The sequence below is a fragment of the Corapipo altera genome, unplaced genomic scaffold (assembly GCF_003945725.1).
Source record: "Corapipo altera isolate COAL_440 unplaced genomic scaffold, ASM394572v1 55, whole genome shotgun sequence".
In the NCBI taxonomy this organism is placed as follows: Eukaryota; Metazoa; Chordata; class Aves; order Passeriformes; family Pipridae; genus Corapipo; species Corapipo altera.
In genome coordinates this window covers 5,367,348-5,386,915 of record NW_020884882.1, presented here as the reverse complement: position 1 = coordinate 5,386,915, position 19,568 = coordinate 5,367,348, and the positions used below count along the sequence as shown (strand labels likewise).

Sequence of the window (19,568 nt, the reverse complement as noted above, 5' to 3'; positions counted from 1 at the left end):
CAGGACAGGATTTGTGAGGAGGCACTTTTTTCAACCCTAGATGGTAGACAAGCTTTCAGACAAAAAAAACCCAAACATCTGAGATTTGAAGAAGGGTTTGCATGGCCAGAAGATTGTCCTGTCCTCTTTCATCCCCCATTGCCAGGTAAACCAGTCTAAAAGAGATGTTCCCTCCAACTACTTTTATCCACAAATATTGTCCAGCATTCCTGTAACATTTTACTAATACTGCTTCAGAAATACACTGAACAGCACACTGGATTTTTAGAATTGGCTTCAGGTCTCAAGCAACTGTAGGTGATAACTCATCATCCAAGTTCAGGACAGCCTCAAGTTCCTCAGAGCTGGAGAGAATGACTGTCCCCAGACCAAGGAAGGCACCGTGGAGGGAATCAAGTTACTGCAGCCACAAGTCAGGAGTTTGAGTGATATCAGGAGCCCTCTTCCATTTAAAAATAAAATAAATCTAATCAGAAGTCTTCATATATGATTAGTCCAGGACTCATCTGAGGCTGAAAGTGTGGTGGAGAGGAAGGCAGCAAGAAAACAGCTGGGAATTCTGCCTATAGATCTGAAGAAAACAGCTGAATGCAAAATTCAAGTAGTGATCAACTGCTTGATCTGAAGGGGTAACATCTCGTCTATGCTAGACTGCCAGCTTAAAATAGGCTTCTATAATCAGTTTACAGAGCAAAACTTAGCTTTATGAAGTGATGGATCTTGTAGTTTTCTGAATGCAGTAACTGCTAAATCCAGAATAGTTACAGCACAAAACAACAAAACTAATCTTCTCGAGGCAAATGTTTTCCAAACTGAAACTTTTGCAGCAGCTCTTTACACTCAGTTCCCATGGTTAAAAGAAACTCTATTTTTTTTTCATTTCCACCATGGCTGTTTTCTAGTGTCCATTATAGATTTCACCATCTGTACACACGGTTTCTCCTTGACACTATTTCTTCAGCCAAGACCTTAAGCAGCAGCACCAGAGTCCCTTGCCCAGCTTGCCCAGTACAGCCAGTAGTTTTCACTTGGGGGCTGACATCTCTCCTAACTTACAGAATGCTGTGTTTAAAGAATGTTACCATTAGGGTATTTTGAAGCCAACAAAAAATAGTTTATTTCAGTGTGCTGGCATGTATTTACATAATACACAGAAAATTAGGTGCTGGTATCACCGAACTACACAGAATCTTATTTTCCACTCTGTTACCATCCCAGTCACTAAAAACAGCAGAAGCCAGAGAACAATTAGAAAGTAAAAGAAACAGACATGTCTTCTTTAAAACATCTCTTTCAAATCTCTGCATCTTTTCACATTGCTATTTCAGAAAACTTCACAAACGTGATTTATTTTTAAATGTTTTCCCTGAATCAAGACATGCAGTTTTGGCTACCAAAATATAAATTTGGGTGAGGATCCTATCTTTTATTTCTGGGACAAAAGAATTTTATCTGTCATGCTATCCAGTCACTACTTAACAAAGTCACAGAAAGTAGCAGAGAGACATATATAATAAATAAATGCTTTTACTGAAACAATCTGCTGTGAAATTAAGCTTTCAGTTCATCTTTCGTATTCCTTTTTGCTGATGAATGCAGTTCACAGGCAGCTTCCCTTTAGGTCTTTAGTCATTTCCTATCTTTTCAATTTAAGAACTCCCTTTTAGATTTGAGTTGCCTATCACTGTGTGCAATATAATAGCTAAGATCTATTAACATTAAAATTACCACTTAAGTAACATGTTCCCAATACATTTAATGGTTTTGTACCAAAACGGTCTTCGAAGGAGGCCAGTTTTGAAAATCAAAATAAAAGCAAACTTGATCCTCAACACACAAATTTGCAATCATCTGAAAAAAATTATACTAAAGAGCTTTAACTTTACTTGCCACATGCAGGTCAAATGGAAAAGTTAAAAATAACCATTCAATCCATCCAAAAACTACTAATAACAGCTTCTTAAACATCAGTTTGGTAAAAAGGAAAAACATTGACTTGCATTTCAAATCATAAATGCAAAAATCACAAAATAAGGGGAAAAAAATAAGGACACAAGGAAGGGTTAGATTCAGGAAGGCAGGAAGCTAGCAGGGCAAATCTCACTTTTGTCTATACATCATCACCATTTTTGGTAATAATTCATATTATGAACTAATCAAAAAGAAGCACCGTGACTTTTGCTGTCGGTATCACTGATTTTCACCAGTGGTTTTTGAAACAAGAAAAGCTATGGAATGAGCAACAAGTGAACTGGATGTAATGATCAGAAAGTAACAGACTTCCCAGATCATTCAGAGCCAGATCTCATAAGACTGTGCAGATGTTGCAAATCAGGACACGTTACTGAATGAAATTGTGAGCGTACTGCATTTAAAAAAATCAAAATAATTTAAAAATACCTTTAAAACCCTACAAAGCTGGATTTTACAAACAATACTACCAAAATCAAGCATTCAAGCTGCACTGCAACTAAGACTTCAGTGTCCTGTTATTTCTGCCCCATCAAAAATATTCCAGCTTTAGTACTTCAAGAGGTTTTAATTGCTCTGAACTGATGAGCACTTTCAACTGCCTTATACCTCCACAGCCACTGTTTGTATAGAATACCAGATTGCTTAAACAGCTCATTTTTCTTCTTGTGCTATCCTCCACACTCCAATTCCTTTACTCAAGTGAGTTTTCCTCATTTCTCGGTTTGTGCTTTCCCCATTTAAGTGCTTTTCCCCCAGAACTATGGAGATGCACTTTCCACACAGTACAAGCACACCAACTCAGAACCTTCCCTTCTTGACCAACTGGATGGTTGTCTCAATTCTCCTTTTGTTTTTAGATTTCTCTTATGGTTTGCAAATCCTACAGTTTCAGTTCCTCTGCTTCTATTACAAAACAGTAAGCCCTACATAACACAACTTCAATGAGTGACTCCTGTTTCTGGGATTTTTATTGTACTATTGTGTTTTAAGTAATAAACCTGCTCCTCTCTCTCTACTTAATCCTTGGGGCAAAACTCCTACATAGTACCACATGATGAACTATATATTCTTTCTTTATATTGCCAATTCTACACTTCAGTATTTGCTGCATACCTTAAAACTCAAGTTCCTGAAGATCTCTGGAACTCAGTTCCTAACCCTCAATGCTACACAGAGCAAAGAACAGGAGTAAGACTGAAAGGCAGCATTTACATACAAAAGGAAAATAACAGATCCTGCAGTTTGCAGTTTTTAACCTCGTGATATTGTGAGGTCTGATTAAACATATTTGAATTTGGAAAAGGCAAACTTTCAACCCAAGTATGAACTGCTGATTTGGAATCTTTTTTTTTGCTCTCCATGGGAAATTAAAAGCTTAGACTGTCGTAAAAAATGCAAAATCCTGAACCCTTTGAACTCATTCTTTTTAAAGTGAGGTGATGGAGGCCTTAAAGTGTCTTCACCCTGTAGCTTTCCATCTCTCAAGAATGGGTAGGGCATAAACACGTGGAACTTTACTCTTACTACTGATTCAATTACATCTTAGAATCTTTTGATACTGAAAATTACTTTTCCTTCTCAATAGTCACAAGATTGGTCACATTTAGTTTGCAGAAGTGATACTAATCCAAGTTCTGCTAAAATAGGTTAAGCTAACATCCAAAAATGAAAACAGGCAACCAATCTGTATTTGAACATCATTCAGTGTGCTCTTCATGTTGAGTCTAGACAAAAATAAAGATTACTCAAACATTTAACTTCATTTTTATGTACTGAATTAAGATGATTCATATGTGATCTTTGAAAAATTCAGAATTATTTTAAACAGCAGCCTGACATAAGATAGCTACCAGTCATTTTTAAAAATAAACAGTTTTCAAATAAAGTTTTAATTTTCTTAGACAAACACTGGCAGTATCACATCATTCAGTTTATAGCACTGCAACCCTTCTCACCAGCAGTAAAGTCACACAAGTCTGCTTCACTTCCTCATCGAAATTTAAAAGGGAAGAGTCCCACAGACATAATGTCAGAAAAAGATACTCTCTTGTTTCTGCTTCTAAATGCTTCTCTCTGCTCAACTTTACGTACACAATTTCTATAAACTCTTAAATAAAAAATTAATTCTTTATGCTACAAACCAGTTTTATTTGAAGTTTAACAGTACTCTTCTCTCTTTTTATTGATATGTGAAAAGGCATCACTACCTTATCTCTGTCCTACAAGCTTGTGATGTATGTTTAAACTAACAGGCTTTCAACTTAATTTGTACCAGGTGAAAAATTACACTCAGTTTTAAACACTGTGTTGCAACATCACCACCCTTTTGTTGGTCAGGGCACAATAATGGATTAACTGCTACAAAGAGATGATGTGATGATTGTTTTGGAAGACCAAAGATACCCTCACTCCTCCTACAGACCCTGCTTGATATCACAATGCCACAATTCCACAAAAAAATTAAATAGCAGTGACAATTCTGGTTTTCATCCACCTTTTCTGGGTTTTCTGTTGTTTTTAAAGCAAATGTGAACACTCTTGTACTCACTCTGACATTCTATGAACTGATGAATAAAAGTGCAGTCCCCTCCACTCTTTGAAAGAAAGTGCTCTAGTAGAGAAAGAAACACTTAAGTTTACACCTTCTTATCATTTTCAATTTGATGCAACAAAAAATTTGAAAGGTATATTAACAATATTTGTAATTGTGTATTCACAGTGAACTTTTGAAATCTGAGTTAATATGCAAGCAGACAAGACATGAAATTGAAACGATGTCTGAGTGATACTAGGAAATAAGATTACTCTTTTGAAGTGATCAGAAGGAAGTACTTCAATTGCCTTTTCAAAAGAAATGTGTATTTAACCTATATTCTTCAGCATTTTTATTAGCTTTAAAAGGGTATTTAAGTTTTTTATCAGTCTTCATGTTGATTCTTCATCTCTAATACCCACTTGAAATGAAAAACATTTATTTTAAAAGCGTTGTTGAATATCTTCCTTTACTTTTTAAACGGTTTCACTGCACAGAAACAATTTTTGAAAGGACTGTTCTACAGTAGAGATCCTAAAACTGGGCTCAATTTCCAGGTTTACTCAAGTTGCTCCATGTGATTTTGTTCAGCTCCCAGCTCCATCATGCTCCTGCATCTCTTCAAGTCAAAAGCTGCCAACACTTCCTTCCTGAAGGATCTCAAAAACCATTTGACCAAGAGTCCATCAGTCTGAAAATGCTGCTTTTATTATAAACCTGCAGAATGTGGGACATTCTAACCAAACTGTTCAATCACTGGCTCTGACATCAGCAGCTCAGCTGCAATACTGAGCTTTACTACACTTTAAAGTTATTCTAAAAAGTATTTCTTTTCCGTATTTAAAGTTTTTTTTTCCTTTATACACGATCCTCTAAGTGACTGTATACAAATTTCTCATACCTTTCTTATGTAATACATGGTTCACAAAATTTAAAGATGAAAGCCAGGTGTGGTGCAACTCACTGGGAAAAATACAACTCAGTTCTACACAACTGTTTTGAAACAACTCAGTTCTGCACAACTGTTCTCAGGGGCTGGATGTATAAGCAAGTTCCTCTCTTCTGCACCAGCTTTTCCACATGTGCAGTGAGAGAAGACGAATGCCCAACCACCATCATCTGAATACAGCTGGTTATAAAAAGCCTCTGCAAAGGCTATAACATGAGTTTTTAGTTCCTCTAGTCTGAATAGAGCTCTTGAAAGCTGCTACAGAAAAAAGTAGTGCAAACCCCTTGTTCTTGCCATGGCCAGGGAGTGTGTCTGTACACACACTCTGAGGCCTTGATCTGAAGTTTTGAGACAGACAAAAGGAATCTTAAAAAACATACTGATTTTACACAGTTTTACAATTTTTCTCTTTTGTTGCCAAAGTTGCTCAAACTGCATTATAATCTCAAAATTCTTAGCTCTCCTAAAATAATGCAAGACTACTCAGCAAAAACAAACAAACAAACAAACAAAAAACAGAAAACCAAAACCAAAAAAACCCAACCAACAGTAACTGTCTCCTGCTGCTTTTAAGAGAACAAAATCCCAAATCTGGCAGAGCAAATGACTGCCCATCTGTCATACAAGGGGTACGGGACCGGAAGATCCAGAAAGGCACAGACTGTCATGAAGAGAGAACACAGGGCAGAAAGCTGTAAAATGCCAGAGAAATGTGGAAGGACCAAGTATGGCAGAGATGCAGAAGAATGTGGTACAACTGGTAGAATAATGGAAGACTATGCTAAAATATAGAATAATAAAATAGCATGGTATGTGCAGGACAAAAAAGGTGATAGACTGTATAAACACAGAAAGACAACTTGAATGAGCAGTTACATGTTGTCTGTATTAATAAAGACAAATAAATTGGCAAACAGCTTCCTAAAACTTCCAGGTTTAAGCACAAGTTCCACTGTTATTCATAGGACAGAGGAACCCATTTTGTCATCCATCCATGACATTGACTCTTATGCAATCCAATGTAAGTCAAAAAGGGACTGCTTCTTCAACTTTGACAAAAAAGTATCAGTAACACAAAAGATACTTGTTACAATCACATCATGATTTTTAAACGGGCAATTTTTAAATCTGAACTGGTAAGAAGTATCAGTATTAAAAAAACTAAGAGGACATTCCTACAAACTATTTAAAACAAACACAAAGTGTTTCTTTAAAAAAATTATATCTAATATGATGTTATAAATTATTTCTCTATAAAATGATTTGTATTTGAGTTCAACAGTTTTTACTAAATGTTTCAAATTAGTTCTAGGCTACTGTTTTTCACAGTATTGCCTGTTTTTCTAATAACCTCCAACAACCTCACTTTCAACATCTTTTTATGGTTTACATGATTAGAATGAAGAATCCAATCTTTATATTCCTCAGTTTTGCTTTGTAAAGATGTTAACTTCTGTGGGTGGAAAGTTTTAAAAGCAAAACGAAAAAACAAAGGTAGATTTATTTCTTAACCAGTCTTGCAACCATTAGAAGTATTAGCAACCTAAAATTATGCATCAGCAAGATAGATCAATCTTTATAAAAATCAAATCTTATGGCAGTCCAGAGAACTGGGAACAGACATTGAGTTAACAGCTTGCACTGTGTGCACCACAGCCAAGTGATCAAAATCCTGAGGCACTGAGGGATAACCAGCACTCTTCATTAAGAGGAGGTTTAGGTACAGCTCCTGTGGGTGTTTAAAAGACCTTTCCTCCTGCTCCAAATAACAACCATGAAGTTAAGTCATGATTAAAATTTTTATTTTGCTATTGGTGTCCCTAGTTAAAAACCTCTTAGTTTACAAATATGCACAGAGAGCTTTAAAACTGTGTTTCAAAAATACACACAGTAATCCTTCAACACTGTGAACGTTAGTTAAAACTATGAGCTCTCTATATAGGTGCCTCAACCTTTCAACTACCACCATTCCTCAGACTGTAAAAGAAAGTTACATCAAGGAAAAAATAAAAATTGACACAGGAGGACAGATATATATCAGCCAATCAAACAATTTAGTGAATTTGGAATCAAACTGGAATACTCTTTACTCTGTATGTTATAGGCCATATTCTTACTGGATAACTTCATTCAAGAAAAGTTCAAGTGTACGTTAAGACACATGAGCTAAAATACTTGGATCTAACTAATTGGTCTTTAAGAAACCCTGTCATTTAGTTCAATCTGTATTAATTCCTGTTTCACATAAAGACAATCCCGAGCATTAAAAAATTAGTTTCTATTATTTATTTATTTTATATACTCACATTTTTCAAGTCAGTTATAAAAAAAAATAGGTTTTGCTGACTTTACTTACCATACCAAATTTACTAGAAAAATGGTGTATTGTCTGTGTGTTGCAAGAGAAAATAAAATCATGAGGAAAAGTAGTCAGTGAGTTTCCCACTTTCTTGTGTCACAAGCCTGATATGATTCAGTAAACTCCTACTGATTCCAGTGACAGCCCATCAAAAAAAAAAAAAAAAAGAAAAAGAAAAAGACGACTTCCAAGTTGTTTTGTTGCATTTTACAGAACCTTCTAAAAACACCCAGACTGAAAGTCTAAGCAAAAAAATGCTGGTCAGTGGAGTGGACAAATTCAATTTAATTTTTAAAGAGAATATTATTCAAAGCAAAACTTTCAAGAACATTTTGAATTTGTTCAACTTCAAACATAAACCATAAGACAAAAGGTAGCCTTAAGATACACTACCTTTCTCTGTGCTCCCATTAATTTTAGGTATGAAGTCGTCAACTTGTATGCCTAGGATCAAGAAAGGGTATTATTTTTGGAACCAAGCAAGATTTTGTTTTGGGTTTTGTTTCTTTATAAATACAGCATTGTGAAATGTATCTGGCTTTTCATGCTACCTCCTCCTTCTAAGTACCTAATCAAACAAAGCAGGCAAAGTGTGATGGCTTTTTCTGCACTACAGACCACATTCCTGATGGTTCAAACATATGAAAGGTTACTAACATCCAAAGAATGACTGCCTATTACATATATACATACATATATCCTTTTATATATATATATAAAATTTTAAAATCCTTTTATATATATATATATAAATATATATATATATATAAAAGGATTTTAAAATGTATAAGGATTTAAAACCCCTCCGAGTCCGACCTCGGCATCGGGCCCTGGGCAGGCACTGAACACCCGCAGCACCAGCGCCCTCTGCCGACCCCTGTCCCCTCTCCATGCCCGGGAGAACTCCCTACTGGGATAACGGGGAACAGAACTCCTCTGCCAGACACCGGGAATACGAGACTGTCCTAGCAAAAGTAAACGAACAGAAAATCCGGAAACCAGCTTGAAACAAGAAACTTGATCACACCTACCTAAGCTGTTGTGTTCTTTAAGAGTTTTCTCCTGAAGGTGTTCTAACCGTACTGTAAACAGAAGTCCAAGAGAAAGATATTTCACAGATTAAAAGAAAAACAAATAACCAAAGTTTCTCCCCCGCTAGTGACTAACCTTGCAAAGCTGTCAGGCGCTCGTTGGTGAAGTCATTGTCGGCCTGCAAAGCTTCTATTTTTGCTTGGAGCTCTTGCTCCCTTTCTTCCATTTCATCTATTTTATGCTGCAATTCCTTTTTCTCAGCCAGTCCTTTCTGCTGGATTTCTTCTTGTCTTCCTTCTGCTACCTGCTCAAAAAAGGTGAAAAACATTCCCAGACAAATCAAACTTAACACGTGAAAGAATATGTCTCCTTGATTTTTGTATAGCTAAATGGATCTAAGTAACTGTCTTTGCTAGTCAGATAAGGAAAACAGAAAAAACACAAAATCTATTGTTTTTCTATAAATTTCTCTGCAAGTACAGTAAGACAGAAAGAATCTCAAAAGACCTTAACTAACTTTTTGTCTGAGGAACATAAATTTTACAGTAGCAGGGTCCAAGAACTAAGAAACACCTGAAGTCTCCCAGCATCTCAAATCAATCACAACTCAGGAGCCCTTTTGAACTGAACACACACTGACTGCACAGACCAACTTGATTGAAGCCACATCTTTTTCCTTGCTGGATCTCATGGTAAGTTTCAAAGACTCTTCTCCCTCAAAGCTAAGAAATATGTTTCAGTTTTGACCCTTCTGTGTATACTCAGTATCATCATTAACTCATAACTGCTCTAAGACCAGCAAGTGAACCTTTTAATTTGGAAAGAAAAATCTTCTGTCTGAGATGCTGAATTAGGACTCAAAGAGTATTTATCCAAGATAAATGCAACAAGTATCTCAGGTCTCCATAGACAGCACCACTACCTTCCTCCTCCACAGGTTCTACTCATCTAGATTGGAAACTCTTGAGGAACAGGATTTATCATGAAGTGTTTATTCTGTTCTCCAGCATAAAGGACCTTTAATTATATACTTAGACATGTAGTTTAATTACAAACCTAACAGCATGTTCCTGCCTCCTGGCAGTTGAGCCATATTATTACTACGTGGTGGGTTAGTTATGTTTGGAACTGCACAAAGAGGCAACACACTGCAAATTTATTTCTAATTCTAGTTTCCAATTCCATTACCCTTAAGATGTTTAAGTTGAAAGTTATTTGTCTATACAAAAGCAGCTGAATGTGAAGTTTTACACCTTACATAATTTTATCTTAAAATATATTTTGGCTTCAAAAATTTGGTAACTTTCGAAATTAACAGAAAAGAAACCCTTTTAGCAAGTGACTTAACTTATGACAGCTTCAAGTACATTAAAAGCAAACCAAGAGAATATGTAAAAGATTATATGCATCTTTCTATCATTAACCTGTTCTTTAAAAAGCTTCTCAACCTTTTCTGATTACTACATTAGAAATGAAATTGTATTTATTTGTTGCATTCATCACAGTTTCATCATATGTCAGATTAAGTTCTGTCGTTACCTTTAGCTTGTCAGAAAGATCCTTAATTTCATTTACAGCTCCATTATATTTATTAGCTAATTCCCTTAATTCTTCCTGAGTCCGCTCATTCATTTCTTTCAGGTGTGTACATTCATCTTCTGTATTACTTAAACTCCGCTGTAACACAGAATTATTACGTAATAAATAATATAAAAGACACAACAAACTACCAAACACTAAAATTTATCTACTTTTTCCAAACAGTATATGTAACTACTCATGTTTAGCTGCTTTGTTCCTAGTCATTAAGGCTAAACAAATAGATCAGGTCTTGGCAAAAACATGATCTATACAAAACTCTAATGCTCTACTTAAAGAACAGATTATATGAAAAACAAATTGGTTTATGTATGTGGGGAAAAAAAAAACCCAACCCAAATATTCCATAGTGGGCTATATAATTGTGAATAAAGAACTGAAAAGTGTGATTCCTCTCCACCATTCTCTTCCCTTTCATGATAAACTGAAAGTTCTATAATATTTTTTAATTCAATGTAATCAACAGATTTCATCATACTTTTCACCCAGCAAAAGATGATTTAAGACATTATAACAGCCAAATGGCTCCAAGGAAGCATTTCTAAATCTTTTTTTGTACTTCATAATGTGGAAAAGCATCTAAACTAAGGTCCCCTTGCTCAAGAGGCAGCTGGGTCTCCAGGAGGCAAGGAATGTTCCTGAAGTTCGGTGACAGCAGCACAACTAAACGGTGTAGAGAGTTGCCTCCTCTCAGCTCAAGGTTTGTTTCTTTGATCATCAACTCATTTTTGGCCTTTGGTGGGGGGGATTCATTTTGGGTTTAGGGTTTTTTGGGGAGTTAACAACCTCTGACCTAGTTCTCCTTCACAACCAAAACACCTTTAAACAAAAGTGCATTAAAAACTACATTACATAATAATCGTTAAAGAAAAACTCTCAACCAGGAGCCAATGACTTTTCTGTGTGGAGAGATAAGTATGTGACAGGAAGCACTCAAGCAAATCTCTTACTCAAGTTAAATTATTATTTCTCCCTCATAAGTCAAAGTAAAGAGGAACAAGTAGAATAAATGTCAGCACGTTCTTCTCTTAGTATAGGATAGGAAAGGAGAAGAAAGGTAGAAGTATACATAAAACTCCAGTCATTAACAAACCTGCCAAGAACTATTAAAACATAAGAAGGTGTATTTAAGTAAAATCTCCTAAGGTTATTTATTACAGCATTGCATTCTCTAAAAACCATGAAGAGAATAGAGACTTTGTGCACTTAAGTCCTGTGAGACTTCTTGATCTAAGGGAACATAGCAAATAATGATAAAGGAAAAAGAAAATAAAGAAAAAGATAGTGATGAAAGATATTATAGGGGCAAGAAATCTTATTTGAACAAAGTATCCATCACTTTGAATCATAAAAGCTCATTCTTAAGTGTACTTTGTACAAGTAGTTAAGTGTATGTTTCCATAAATTTTACAGTTTAAACAAGGTCTTACAGCATTTTTTTAAAGCATGTATGTTGTTTTCCCCTCACTTGTCTCCCACACATACTAACTTCTGTAAGACAGCTTCAGCTTCACGAATTTTGAAACCTGGCAGAAAAGGGAGGAGCTGCAATAATAGCTTCTCTAACCGTTTAACAATTTTAGTATTGTCCAACAGGAGAAATAAACAGTACTACTTAATACCCTGCAAGTGTCAGGGTACAATAGACTCTGGCATACTACACATTAGGCAACAAAACAGGGATTTAAGTAGCAGCAGTTACAACTATTTCAGCATTTCCAAAAGACTTGGCATGAAACTTCCATACCTCCACTTCAGACAATTTTCTGACCACTTCGATTTTCTCCTGAAGGACCCGCCTCAGGGACTCTTTGGCTGTTGTCTCATAGTTGTGTTTGTCTTCCTGTAATGCTATAAGCTCTTTTCGTATACTGTCTTCTGTTTGATTCTGGAAATGTAAAACAATTCAAAGATAGAACGTAAATTAGTATTTTGCTGATTAAATATAATAGAGACCATGGTAAAGCCTGGTGTATTAAAAGTAGGTAGCAATTTCTGATAGATGGGAATATGCTGTCTACAAATCAGTGATCAAAGATGCTTGACATAACTGGGTGTAAACTGGTTTTTTTGAGTGTATGTATAGCAGCACACATTCAATGGTCAGATTTGATTACAGGAAAATGATGGGGCTTTTATTGGACACTGTTATGACAATGTCAAGCCTAGGAGACCTACGAGGTCCCATACAAAATACCTCAAATGGGACCTGCAGAAAAATTTCTTGTAATGCAGGTAGTTGAGAGGAAATAGAAACAAAATAAAAATTAAAATTCAAGGCAAGCATAAGTGACCTAAACAACAATCAAGGCAGTGCATATTTGTTTCTCTGAATATCAGACAGTACACGGACAATGAAAACAATAGCCACTGATCCAGATTCCATGAAATACAGAACAGAGCTACTCAGATTATCAAAATTGCACAGGTTCAATTTAGAAAGTTAATGTTCCAACTGCTTTCCTACAACCAGCTAATTTCAAAAAACATTTCAAAAGAGGTATCTTTCAGAATTACTAACACTCAACTTTAGGTGAACTACTTACCTTTGAACAAGCCTGTAATTGATTTCCCATAACCTCTAGTCTTGATAGCAGCCTGTCTTCATCTATTAAAGCCTAGCAGAAAAGAACCATCACCTTGGTATTAATATGTGCTTTATGTAGTGCCAGTAGAGTTCTGCTTTAAAGACCTGAATTCTGTTGGAGTATTCACTACTAATAGCTATTTCAAACTGGCACATAATCACTAAATTTATTAAACATTATCTTTTTCACAGTTTTAGAGAACCACCATAGAGTTTTTATTATTTCTGCTGCTTTTCTCCCCCATTGTTTGTAAATTGGTAGCTAAAAATTTATGTCACTGCATAGTTCAGTCCATAAGGAAAAAGATGCCTGCAGATACCTGCCAACTAGTATCTGAAGCCTCTTGTGTGACAGCAAGTAATCGCTGAAGGGTTGCCAGCTTCTGTTCCAACATTTGTTCCCGATGTAAGGCTTCCTGTGAAGAGAGCAGGGCACCAGTCAGTTCAGCTAGAACAGCTCAGAAAATCAGAAGCAACAGAAGAGATCACAAAATACAACAAAAAAAAAGGAAATGTGAGTGACAAGCACTGTCATATATTCAAAACCACAATAACCCCATTCCTTTTTATCCATCCACACATCTATTTGGATGGTCTGATTAGAAAATGATATCCTGTAACCTCAGGTTCCTGAAAACCTTCATTTTTCATGCATCTGGTGCACATGCTGAGGACACATGGTTGTTCTTTCCAAGACTTGAAAACACTTTGTCTTTTGTCAATAATTTGAGTAACAAAACTGCAGACACCAAAAGGCAGCTTGGCAGCTCCCATGGAATGAGCTGTTCATCCTCAAATCAGGTTGCAAAAGAAAAATGCCAAGCAAGAACTACTATTTCTGTTTGATTTTTGGTTTATGTCAGTGAGATAGAAGAGCATCTTCGTTAACAATTCCAGGATATGGAGACTGAACAGATTGGGGAGTGAGTATGTATTTGGCTTCCCAAGAAAGAGCATCTGCCTGAGCTGCTTCCTGCTATGTCAGCAAATACATATAAAGACAGTATCTACCTCAAAAGCCTCAGCATTTATGTGAACAAATAAAAACTGCCATTATCTAACAAAAACAGGCAAAATAAATCAGTAGAACTACATATAAATTAAACCTAGACAGAATTTACCAGTAAAAATGGTTTCTTATCTTTTGCAGAAAGCTGATGTTGTGATCCTTTCTAAATCGTGCACTTACATCTAGCAGCACACCCTGTAACGTGTTGCCATTTTGCAGTCTAACCCTTTTGTGACACGAGATCTTTTGGGGGAAAAAACACACCTACTAAAACTGACACAGAAGCAGGCACAGAAAGGCTGGTGATGCCAACGAGGAGGAAGAGCTGCCAGCACTGTTTCCAATGGACACAGGGTCAGAAATATTCACACTGAGTTTACATTCCCAGAAACAAACTGGTTCTTGGCACATGAAATGACCTCTTGTGTTGCCTTTCTTGTGTTACTATGACTTTTCTACACATCCACAGCACATCCACAGCAATGGATGATAACAAAAATATTGTGAGCAAAGGAAAATTGGGGACAGCAGGGTAGGAGAGAAGTAAGGCCAGGAAAAGCAAGTACACAGCATTCATGAAGTTTCTATATAGGAAACTTCCATGTTTCCTCTAAAAAAGACATAATTTATATTGCTCATGCAAAACCCTGAAAGTTTACACAAAACTACACCATGTGCAATTACATTGTTTTACATTGTTTCACTGCAGAAAAGGTTTATGTAGTTCTTGTTTACAAAACACAGGCCCAAAGATAAAGCATAAGGTTTGTCTTGAACAACAGTTAAACGAAATGCCTTTAAAAGAAAACCTACTTGTAGATACTGTGAAAGCTGAAACAATTCCTGAGAATACATACTGGGAGTGTTAGCAGCAACCTGAAAAAGAAGGTAAAAATCAGAACGGTTTTGGATTTCTCATTAAAGTCAAATAATGCAAAATTCATTTAAATCTAGCCATGAAGGCAAACTTACAATTATCTAACAATAGCATTTTCATTTCATTTACTCTTCCATTACTATTTATGCTTTGTTTTATCACAGAACTTCCAAACTCTGGACTGAGGTCCCATTATGTTTATGTCTTCACAAGTTCTTGAACCACCAACACACCAGTGAGTTTAAGGCTATTGTTACAATTGAGATTCAACTGACAAAAAAAATCCGAGGGGTACAAAAGTGAAGCCATTCAACCCAAGGACAAACACAAATTGTGAGCTTCCAGTTCAATGTCATCACACACACGTTACAATCACACATTTCTTGTTGAGCTACCCCTTTATCATCCCCCTTTATAAGTACCTATTTCAGATTTCAGGAATATCTGTACTATTTTTAATCATAACTGAAACTGTTTGGGTCGTTTTGCAGAGTTTTTTGACAGTGGAATATATTTATTTGCTAAATCTTGTAGGTTTTTAATTGTTTTCACAGTTATACCTGTAGTCCTTCCTCAGAATTTCCACCCTTCCCCTGGATTCAAGCCACATACATGGTTTTGAAACCAACTTAAGCACAATCTATAAACCCCTTGAGCTGTTGACTTCACAAGTAAGCTTCCACAGCTCCTTGACATTTTGTTCTTCAGATATAGGTTCTCTGATTCAAACCTACTTAAGTTAATCTTTCTTTTTAGAAGCTTGAGATATAATTCCTGATCATTTTTCTCAAAGATGTATCTATTAACAGCTTTTCTGCAAATCCCCCATGTTACCAAAACTGAGTTTAAGAATTACACTTGACAATACTGATTCCAAGACTCTACAGTGAGCAATTCTGGCTCTGCTCAAGAGAAGCAGAGAGGTCTGGTCTCAATCTTCCTTCAGAACACGACAGAGCACTCTGCAGACACTGCAGTGCAGCTTCTCCTCCATAAAAAACATGATACAAAGACAACAGAGCTCATCTAAACACCAAATCATAAGCTGCTCTTGGGTCCCACAGAACAGATGAAATATTAAATTATGCAAACCTGTTGGTCTGTCAATCTGTACCTGGAAATTAATTATCTGAACATCAGTAGTTTTGTTCCAAAGACATGTTTCAGGTGCCATAATGTAAAAAGTCAAACTACCTTCAAATATACACTATAATACTGCACTACCTTCTCTATTTTAAGTGCCACTCAAAATATTAAACTAGGTAAAAACAGACAGTGGAAAACATATCTAAATGTAACTGGACAGACTCCACCACTTCTTCATCTTTATAACAAGTCCAAAAACAGCATGTGGCTGAATAAGGTATAAACCAGTAAATTACTGAATTACCTTGTCAACAGGACTTGGTAATGGAGCATGGATAACACTAAAAAAAAATAAAGAAAGTGAACACAAAGTGCAGAATAGCAGTTCAAAAATCCAGAAGATCACTAGTTATGTGTATTTAATCAAGATGTTTTGTATTTTTAAGTTCACTCTTCAAATAAAGTTGAAGAGTTAATACATAAACATGTAAAACCAGTTAATACTGTGCTGTGAGACTTTTTCAAAGTTACAGAACTACATCAGATCATAAATACAGGAGCTATTCTAAAAGCTCTCTTTACCAACTTTTATTTCAGTATTCACATAAATTGATTCTTTAAAAATTAGTTTATTAGGATTTAAACCAATTTACACAAAACAATAAATATTAAAGGAGTGGATATACTATTCTCATTTACAAATTCAACAAACTGAGTAAAATAATATTTGGTAAATTAACAGAATTTTGTACATTTTCACTAGAGTAAATGTTATACTTGCACATTTTCAGAAGAACTAAAAGTTTAACACTCTACATTTCTACTATTACTTATTAGGACATGAAATTATATGGAAATTTTCCCATAACAATTTATTTTTACTTATCTTCCCAGAAGACAAGACACCCTAAAGCTTCATGCAAGTGTTTCTGGATAGTAATGATAAAAGAATATTTAAATAAGCAATATAAAACATACAATTGTTGATAATGAAAGATAATTAAAATTATGTCATTTGTAATTGGCACTCAGAGCAAACAAAAAGTTTAAGGTTTTGGTTTCTACTACTCGGTGCAAATTTCTTTGGAGTATGCACACATGCACAGAAACCCTGTCAATATTCAGCTGAGTTTCCACAAAGTTCACTTTAGTAGAGCTTATGTGTATTTAAAGGAGTAAAAATAATAATCCCAAATAAAGAAAGAGGGAAGGAGAATTTTCTCATTTGCTTTCTTTTTTCCTATATTTTTCTGCTTCTAACACCCATTTCAGCAGACTAAACCACAAATAGTCAGAAAAGCTCAACTTCATAAGAAATTGTTTCTTCTTTTAGAAGACCTTTTTATTCTTCATAGTTAATTTCTAAAAGCTACAAGCATATGAGATTTCTTTTCCACAATGCCTGCAAAAGAACCATGTTCTCCTTGCACTTTCTTTGCACAGACACGGGAAAATAAACTGTTCCTACACTGATTTTAAACATAATATCAATCAAATCCTCATTATACAGTAGCTGAGTTTTGCTATACATGAATATTTATTCTTACTCTGATCGCAATCGAGCTTCCATTCCATCTGGAAGGAACAGTTTGATTGTGGAGACTATACATCCATGGGTAACTGGAAAGAAACAAATACTAAGTCATCATGATTCACTACTACTGAATTGTAAATTCAACACTTAATGTTGTAGTAACAATCAAACCATCTTAAGAAACCCTGAGACAGGCAAAGAAGAAGAGGTACGAACACCTTCAAGCACCAGTGCCTGGGTTTGCCTTCCTGAGTCTCCCCTGGAGACAGGAAACTTCAGCATCACAAACTTGAAGGGGCTCTGCCGTGTTCTTAGTCCTGGTTGTGGAGCAGTTCCAGTTCTTCCACGTGCAGAAGAAATACCTGAAACCTGTCTTTTCTATAGTAATTTAAAAAGTTAATGGTATGTTCTGAACCTAAAATGAGGAAGGAGGAATGCATCTTACCTGAGCTAGGCAATGGGAATGCAGAGGTATAAACAAAATAATGAGCCACCTTTTTGACAAGATTCCTACAAGCACATCCAGGGACAAAAGGCAACACACTCAACTTGTGTCATGGACACTCACTTCAACTTGCCAAGTGGTTGTTATTTACAAACAAGGATCAAAAAGGAAATGCAGAGGAAGTGTGTAGGAACCACTGAGAAGTACATCCTCTCTAACACCATAAGCAGCATCATTCAAGACAAAACATCTCTATTTTGGGATGTTTCTGCACATCTAATGCACAGCCCTAGATGGCCTCTCATTTCAGAAGAGGAAAACTTATTTCTCAAGGACTAAATTCAAGATTCTTTGAACTCCAGAGAGATTCTAAGGAATAAGAGGAAGAAATGCAAGATTTGATTCCTACACCAAGCTTTCTTCACAGTGTTTCCCAAAAGTGCTACTGGTACCAGTTCCAATGTCTTTGCAAACAGTCAAATTATGTCTGAGTTTTAGTTGGTTTTTTCCTTGTATGGTTCTATGAACTGGGAAATAAAAATTATTTCTGGATACATGGAAAGATACATTGTACCCAAAATACCACCACAAAAGAGATACAGATGAGTATGTGGTCACCTATCATGTACTACTATACCTCAAGCACCCATCAACATACAAAATAGCTGCTCTACTTTCACAGTTATTAATATCAGCAAAACAGTTAATCTAGCTTTGAAAAAAAGGGCAATGGGCATTTTAGGACATCGGTAATACTCCAGGGAAATGAGACAAGTCTTTGAGGAAGCTACCTCAATAGAATCTAAAAATACAGGAGAAACGATCCAACTAAGCCGAGTTGTTTTTAACCTTTATCCATAGCTAAAAGCTAATGCTTTGCAGACACATCCTCCTGGCTACAGCACCTTGTTTTTTCAAGCTGATCTGGTAAAGTATTACACTTATATGCCAGGGCAAAACAGATTAATCTGCAAGGTTTATTTATTTATAATGGAAAAAAATCCATTCTTGTAAAAACATTTAAAAATCACATTATATAAAGTAATATTAGCTGTAGCCTCTAACACATAGTTTTCATAATGAAGAATCTTCAAGAGGAAATTAGTGATTTCAATAAGAAAACATTAGGGTATCTGAAATTAAATACCAACAGACACCTTTGGGTCACATATCAGGTAGGTCTGCTGTGAGATTACATAACTGTGAAGTTTTTCTGTCAACACCCAGACAGGAAAAAAATAAAAATCCCCTAAAAGCTGCAGGAGCTTTATTTGTGTAAAATATTACGATATAAAGAGCATTTAGCAAAAGACAGTGACTGGGAAAAGGTACCAAGCATTTTGATAAGTTTATAAAATAAAAACAATAAGAAAGAAAAAACCGACCCAAACCCCGCAGTCTGACCTTTAGCTATCAGTTAATTGTAATTGCAAAAATAATGAGAAAGCCTAAGGGAAAGGGAAAGCGACACAGAAAACACGACTACAGCGCTGACTGCACAGGACAGCAGCAACCGTTTAAATGGAGGTCTATGCCAAGCCAAGGCAGCGAAGCGAGCTCTGGTTTCCCCAGGGGACTGAGCCA

At 35.8% G+C, this 19,568-nt stretch overlaps 1 protein-coding gene across 24 annotated transcripts in view; it reads right to left on the bottom strand.

The window, feature by feature from the left end:
• Positions 1-19,568, bottom strand: part of SLMAP (sarcolemma associated protein) — an 86,541-nt gene that overhangs the window by 29,866 nt on the left and 37,107 nt on the right. For 9 of the 24 annotated variants that reach the window (XM_027640468.1, XM_027640450.1, XM_027640451.1 and 6 more), the window contains exons 3-13: positions 17,553-17,625; positions 16,310-16,346; positions 14,856-14,918; positions 13,354-13,449; positions 12,993-13,064; positions 12,194-12,334; positions 10,387-10,524; positions 8,983-9,151; positions 8,847-8,897; positions 8,209-8,259; positions 4,523-4,585 (exon numbers count right to left, since the gene is read on the bottom strand). In XM_027640468.1, coding sequence (XP_027496269.1) covers positions 4,523-4,585; positions 8,209-8,259; positions 8,847-8,897; positions 8,983-9,151; positions 10,387-10,524; positions 12,194-12,334; positions 12,993-13,064; positions 13,354-13,449; positions 14,856-14,918; positions 16,310-16,346; positions 17,553-17,625 — 954 coding nt within the window. The remainder of the gene's footprint in view (positions 1-4,522; positions 4,586-8,208; positions 8,260-8,846; positions 8,898-8,982; positions 9,152-10,386; positions 10,525-12,193; positions 12,335-12,992; positions 13,065-13,353; positions 13,450-14,855; positions 14,919-16,309; positions 16,347-17,552; positions 17,626-19,568) is intronic. The other 15 variants (XM_027640459.1, XM_027640466.1, XM_027640460.1 and 12 more) reach the window with 6 other exon arrangements.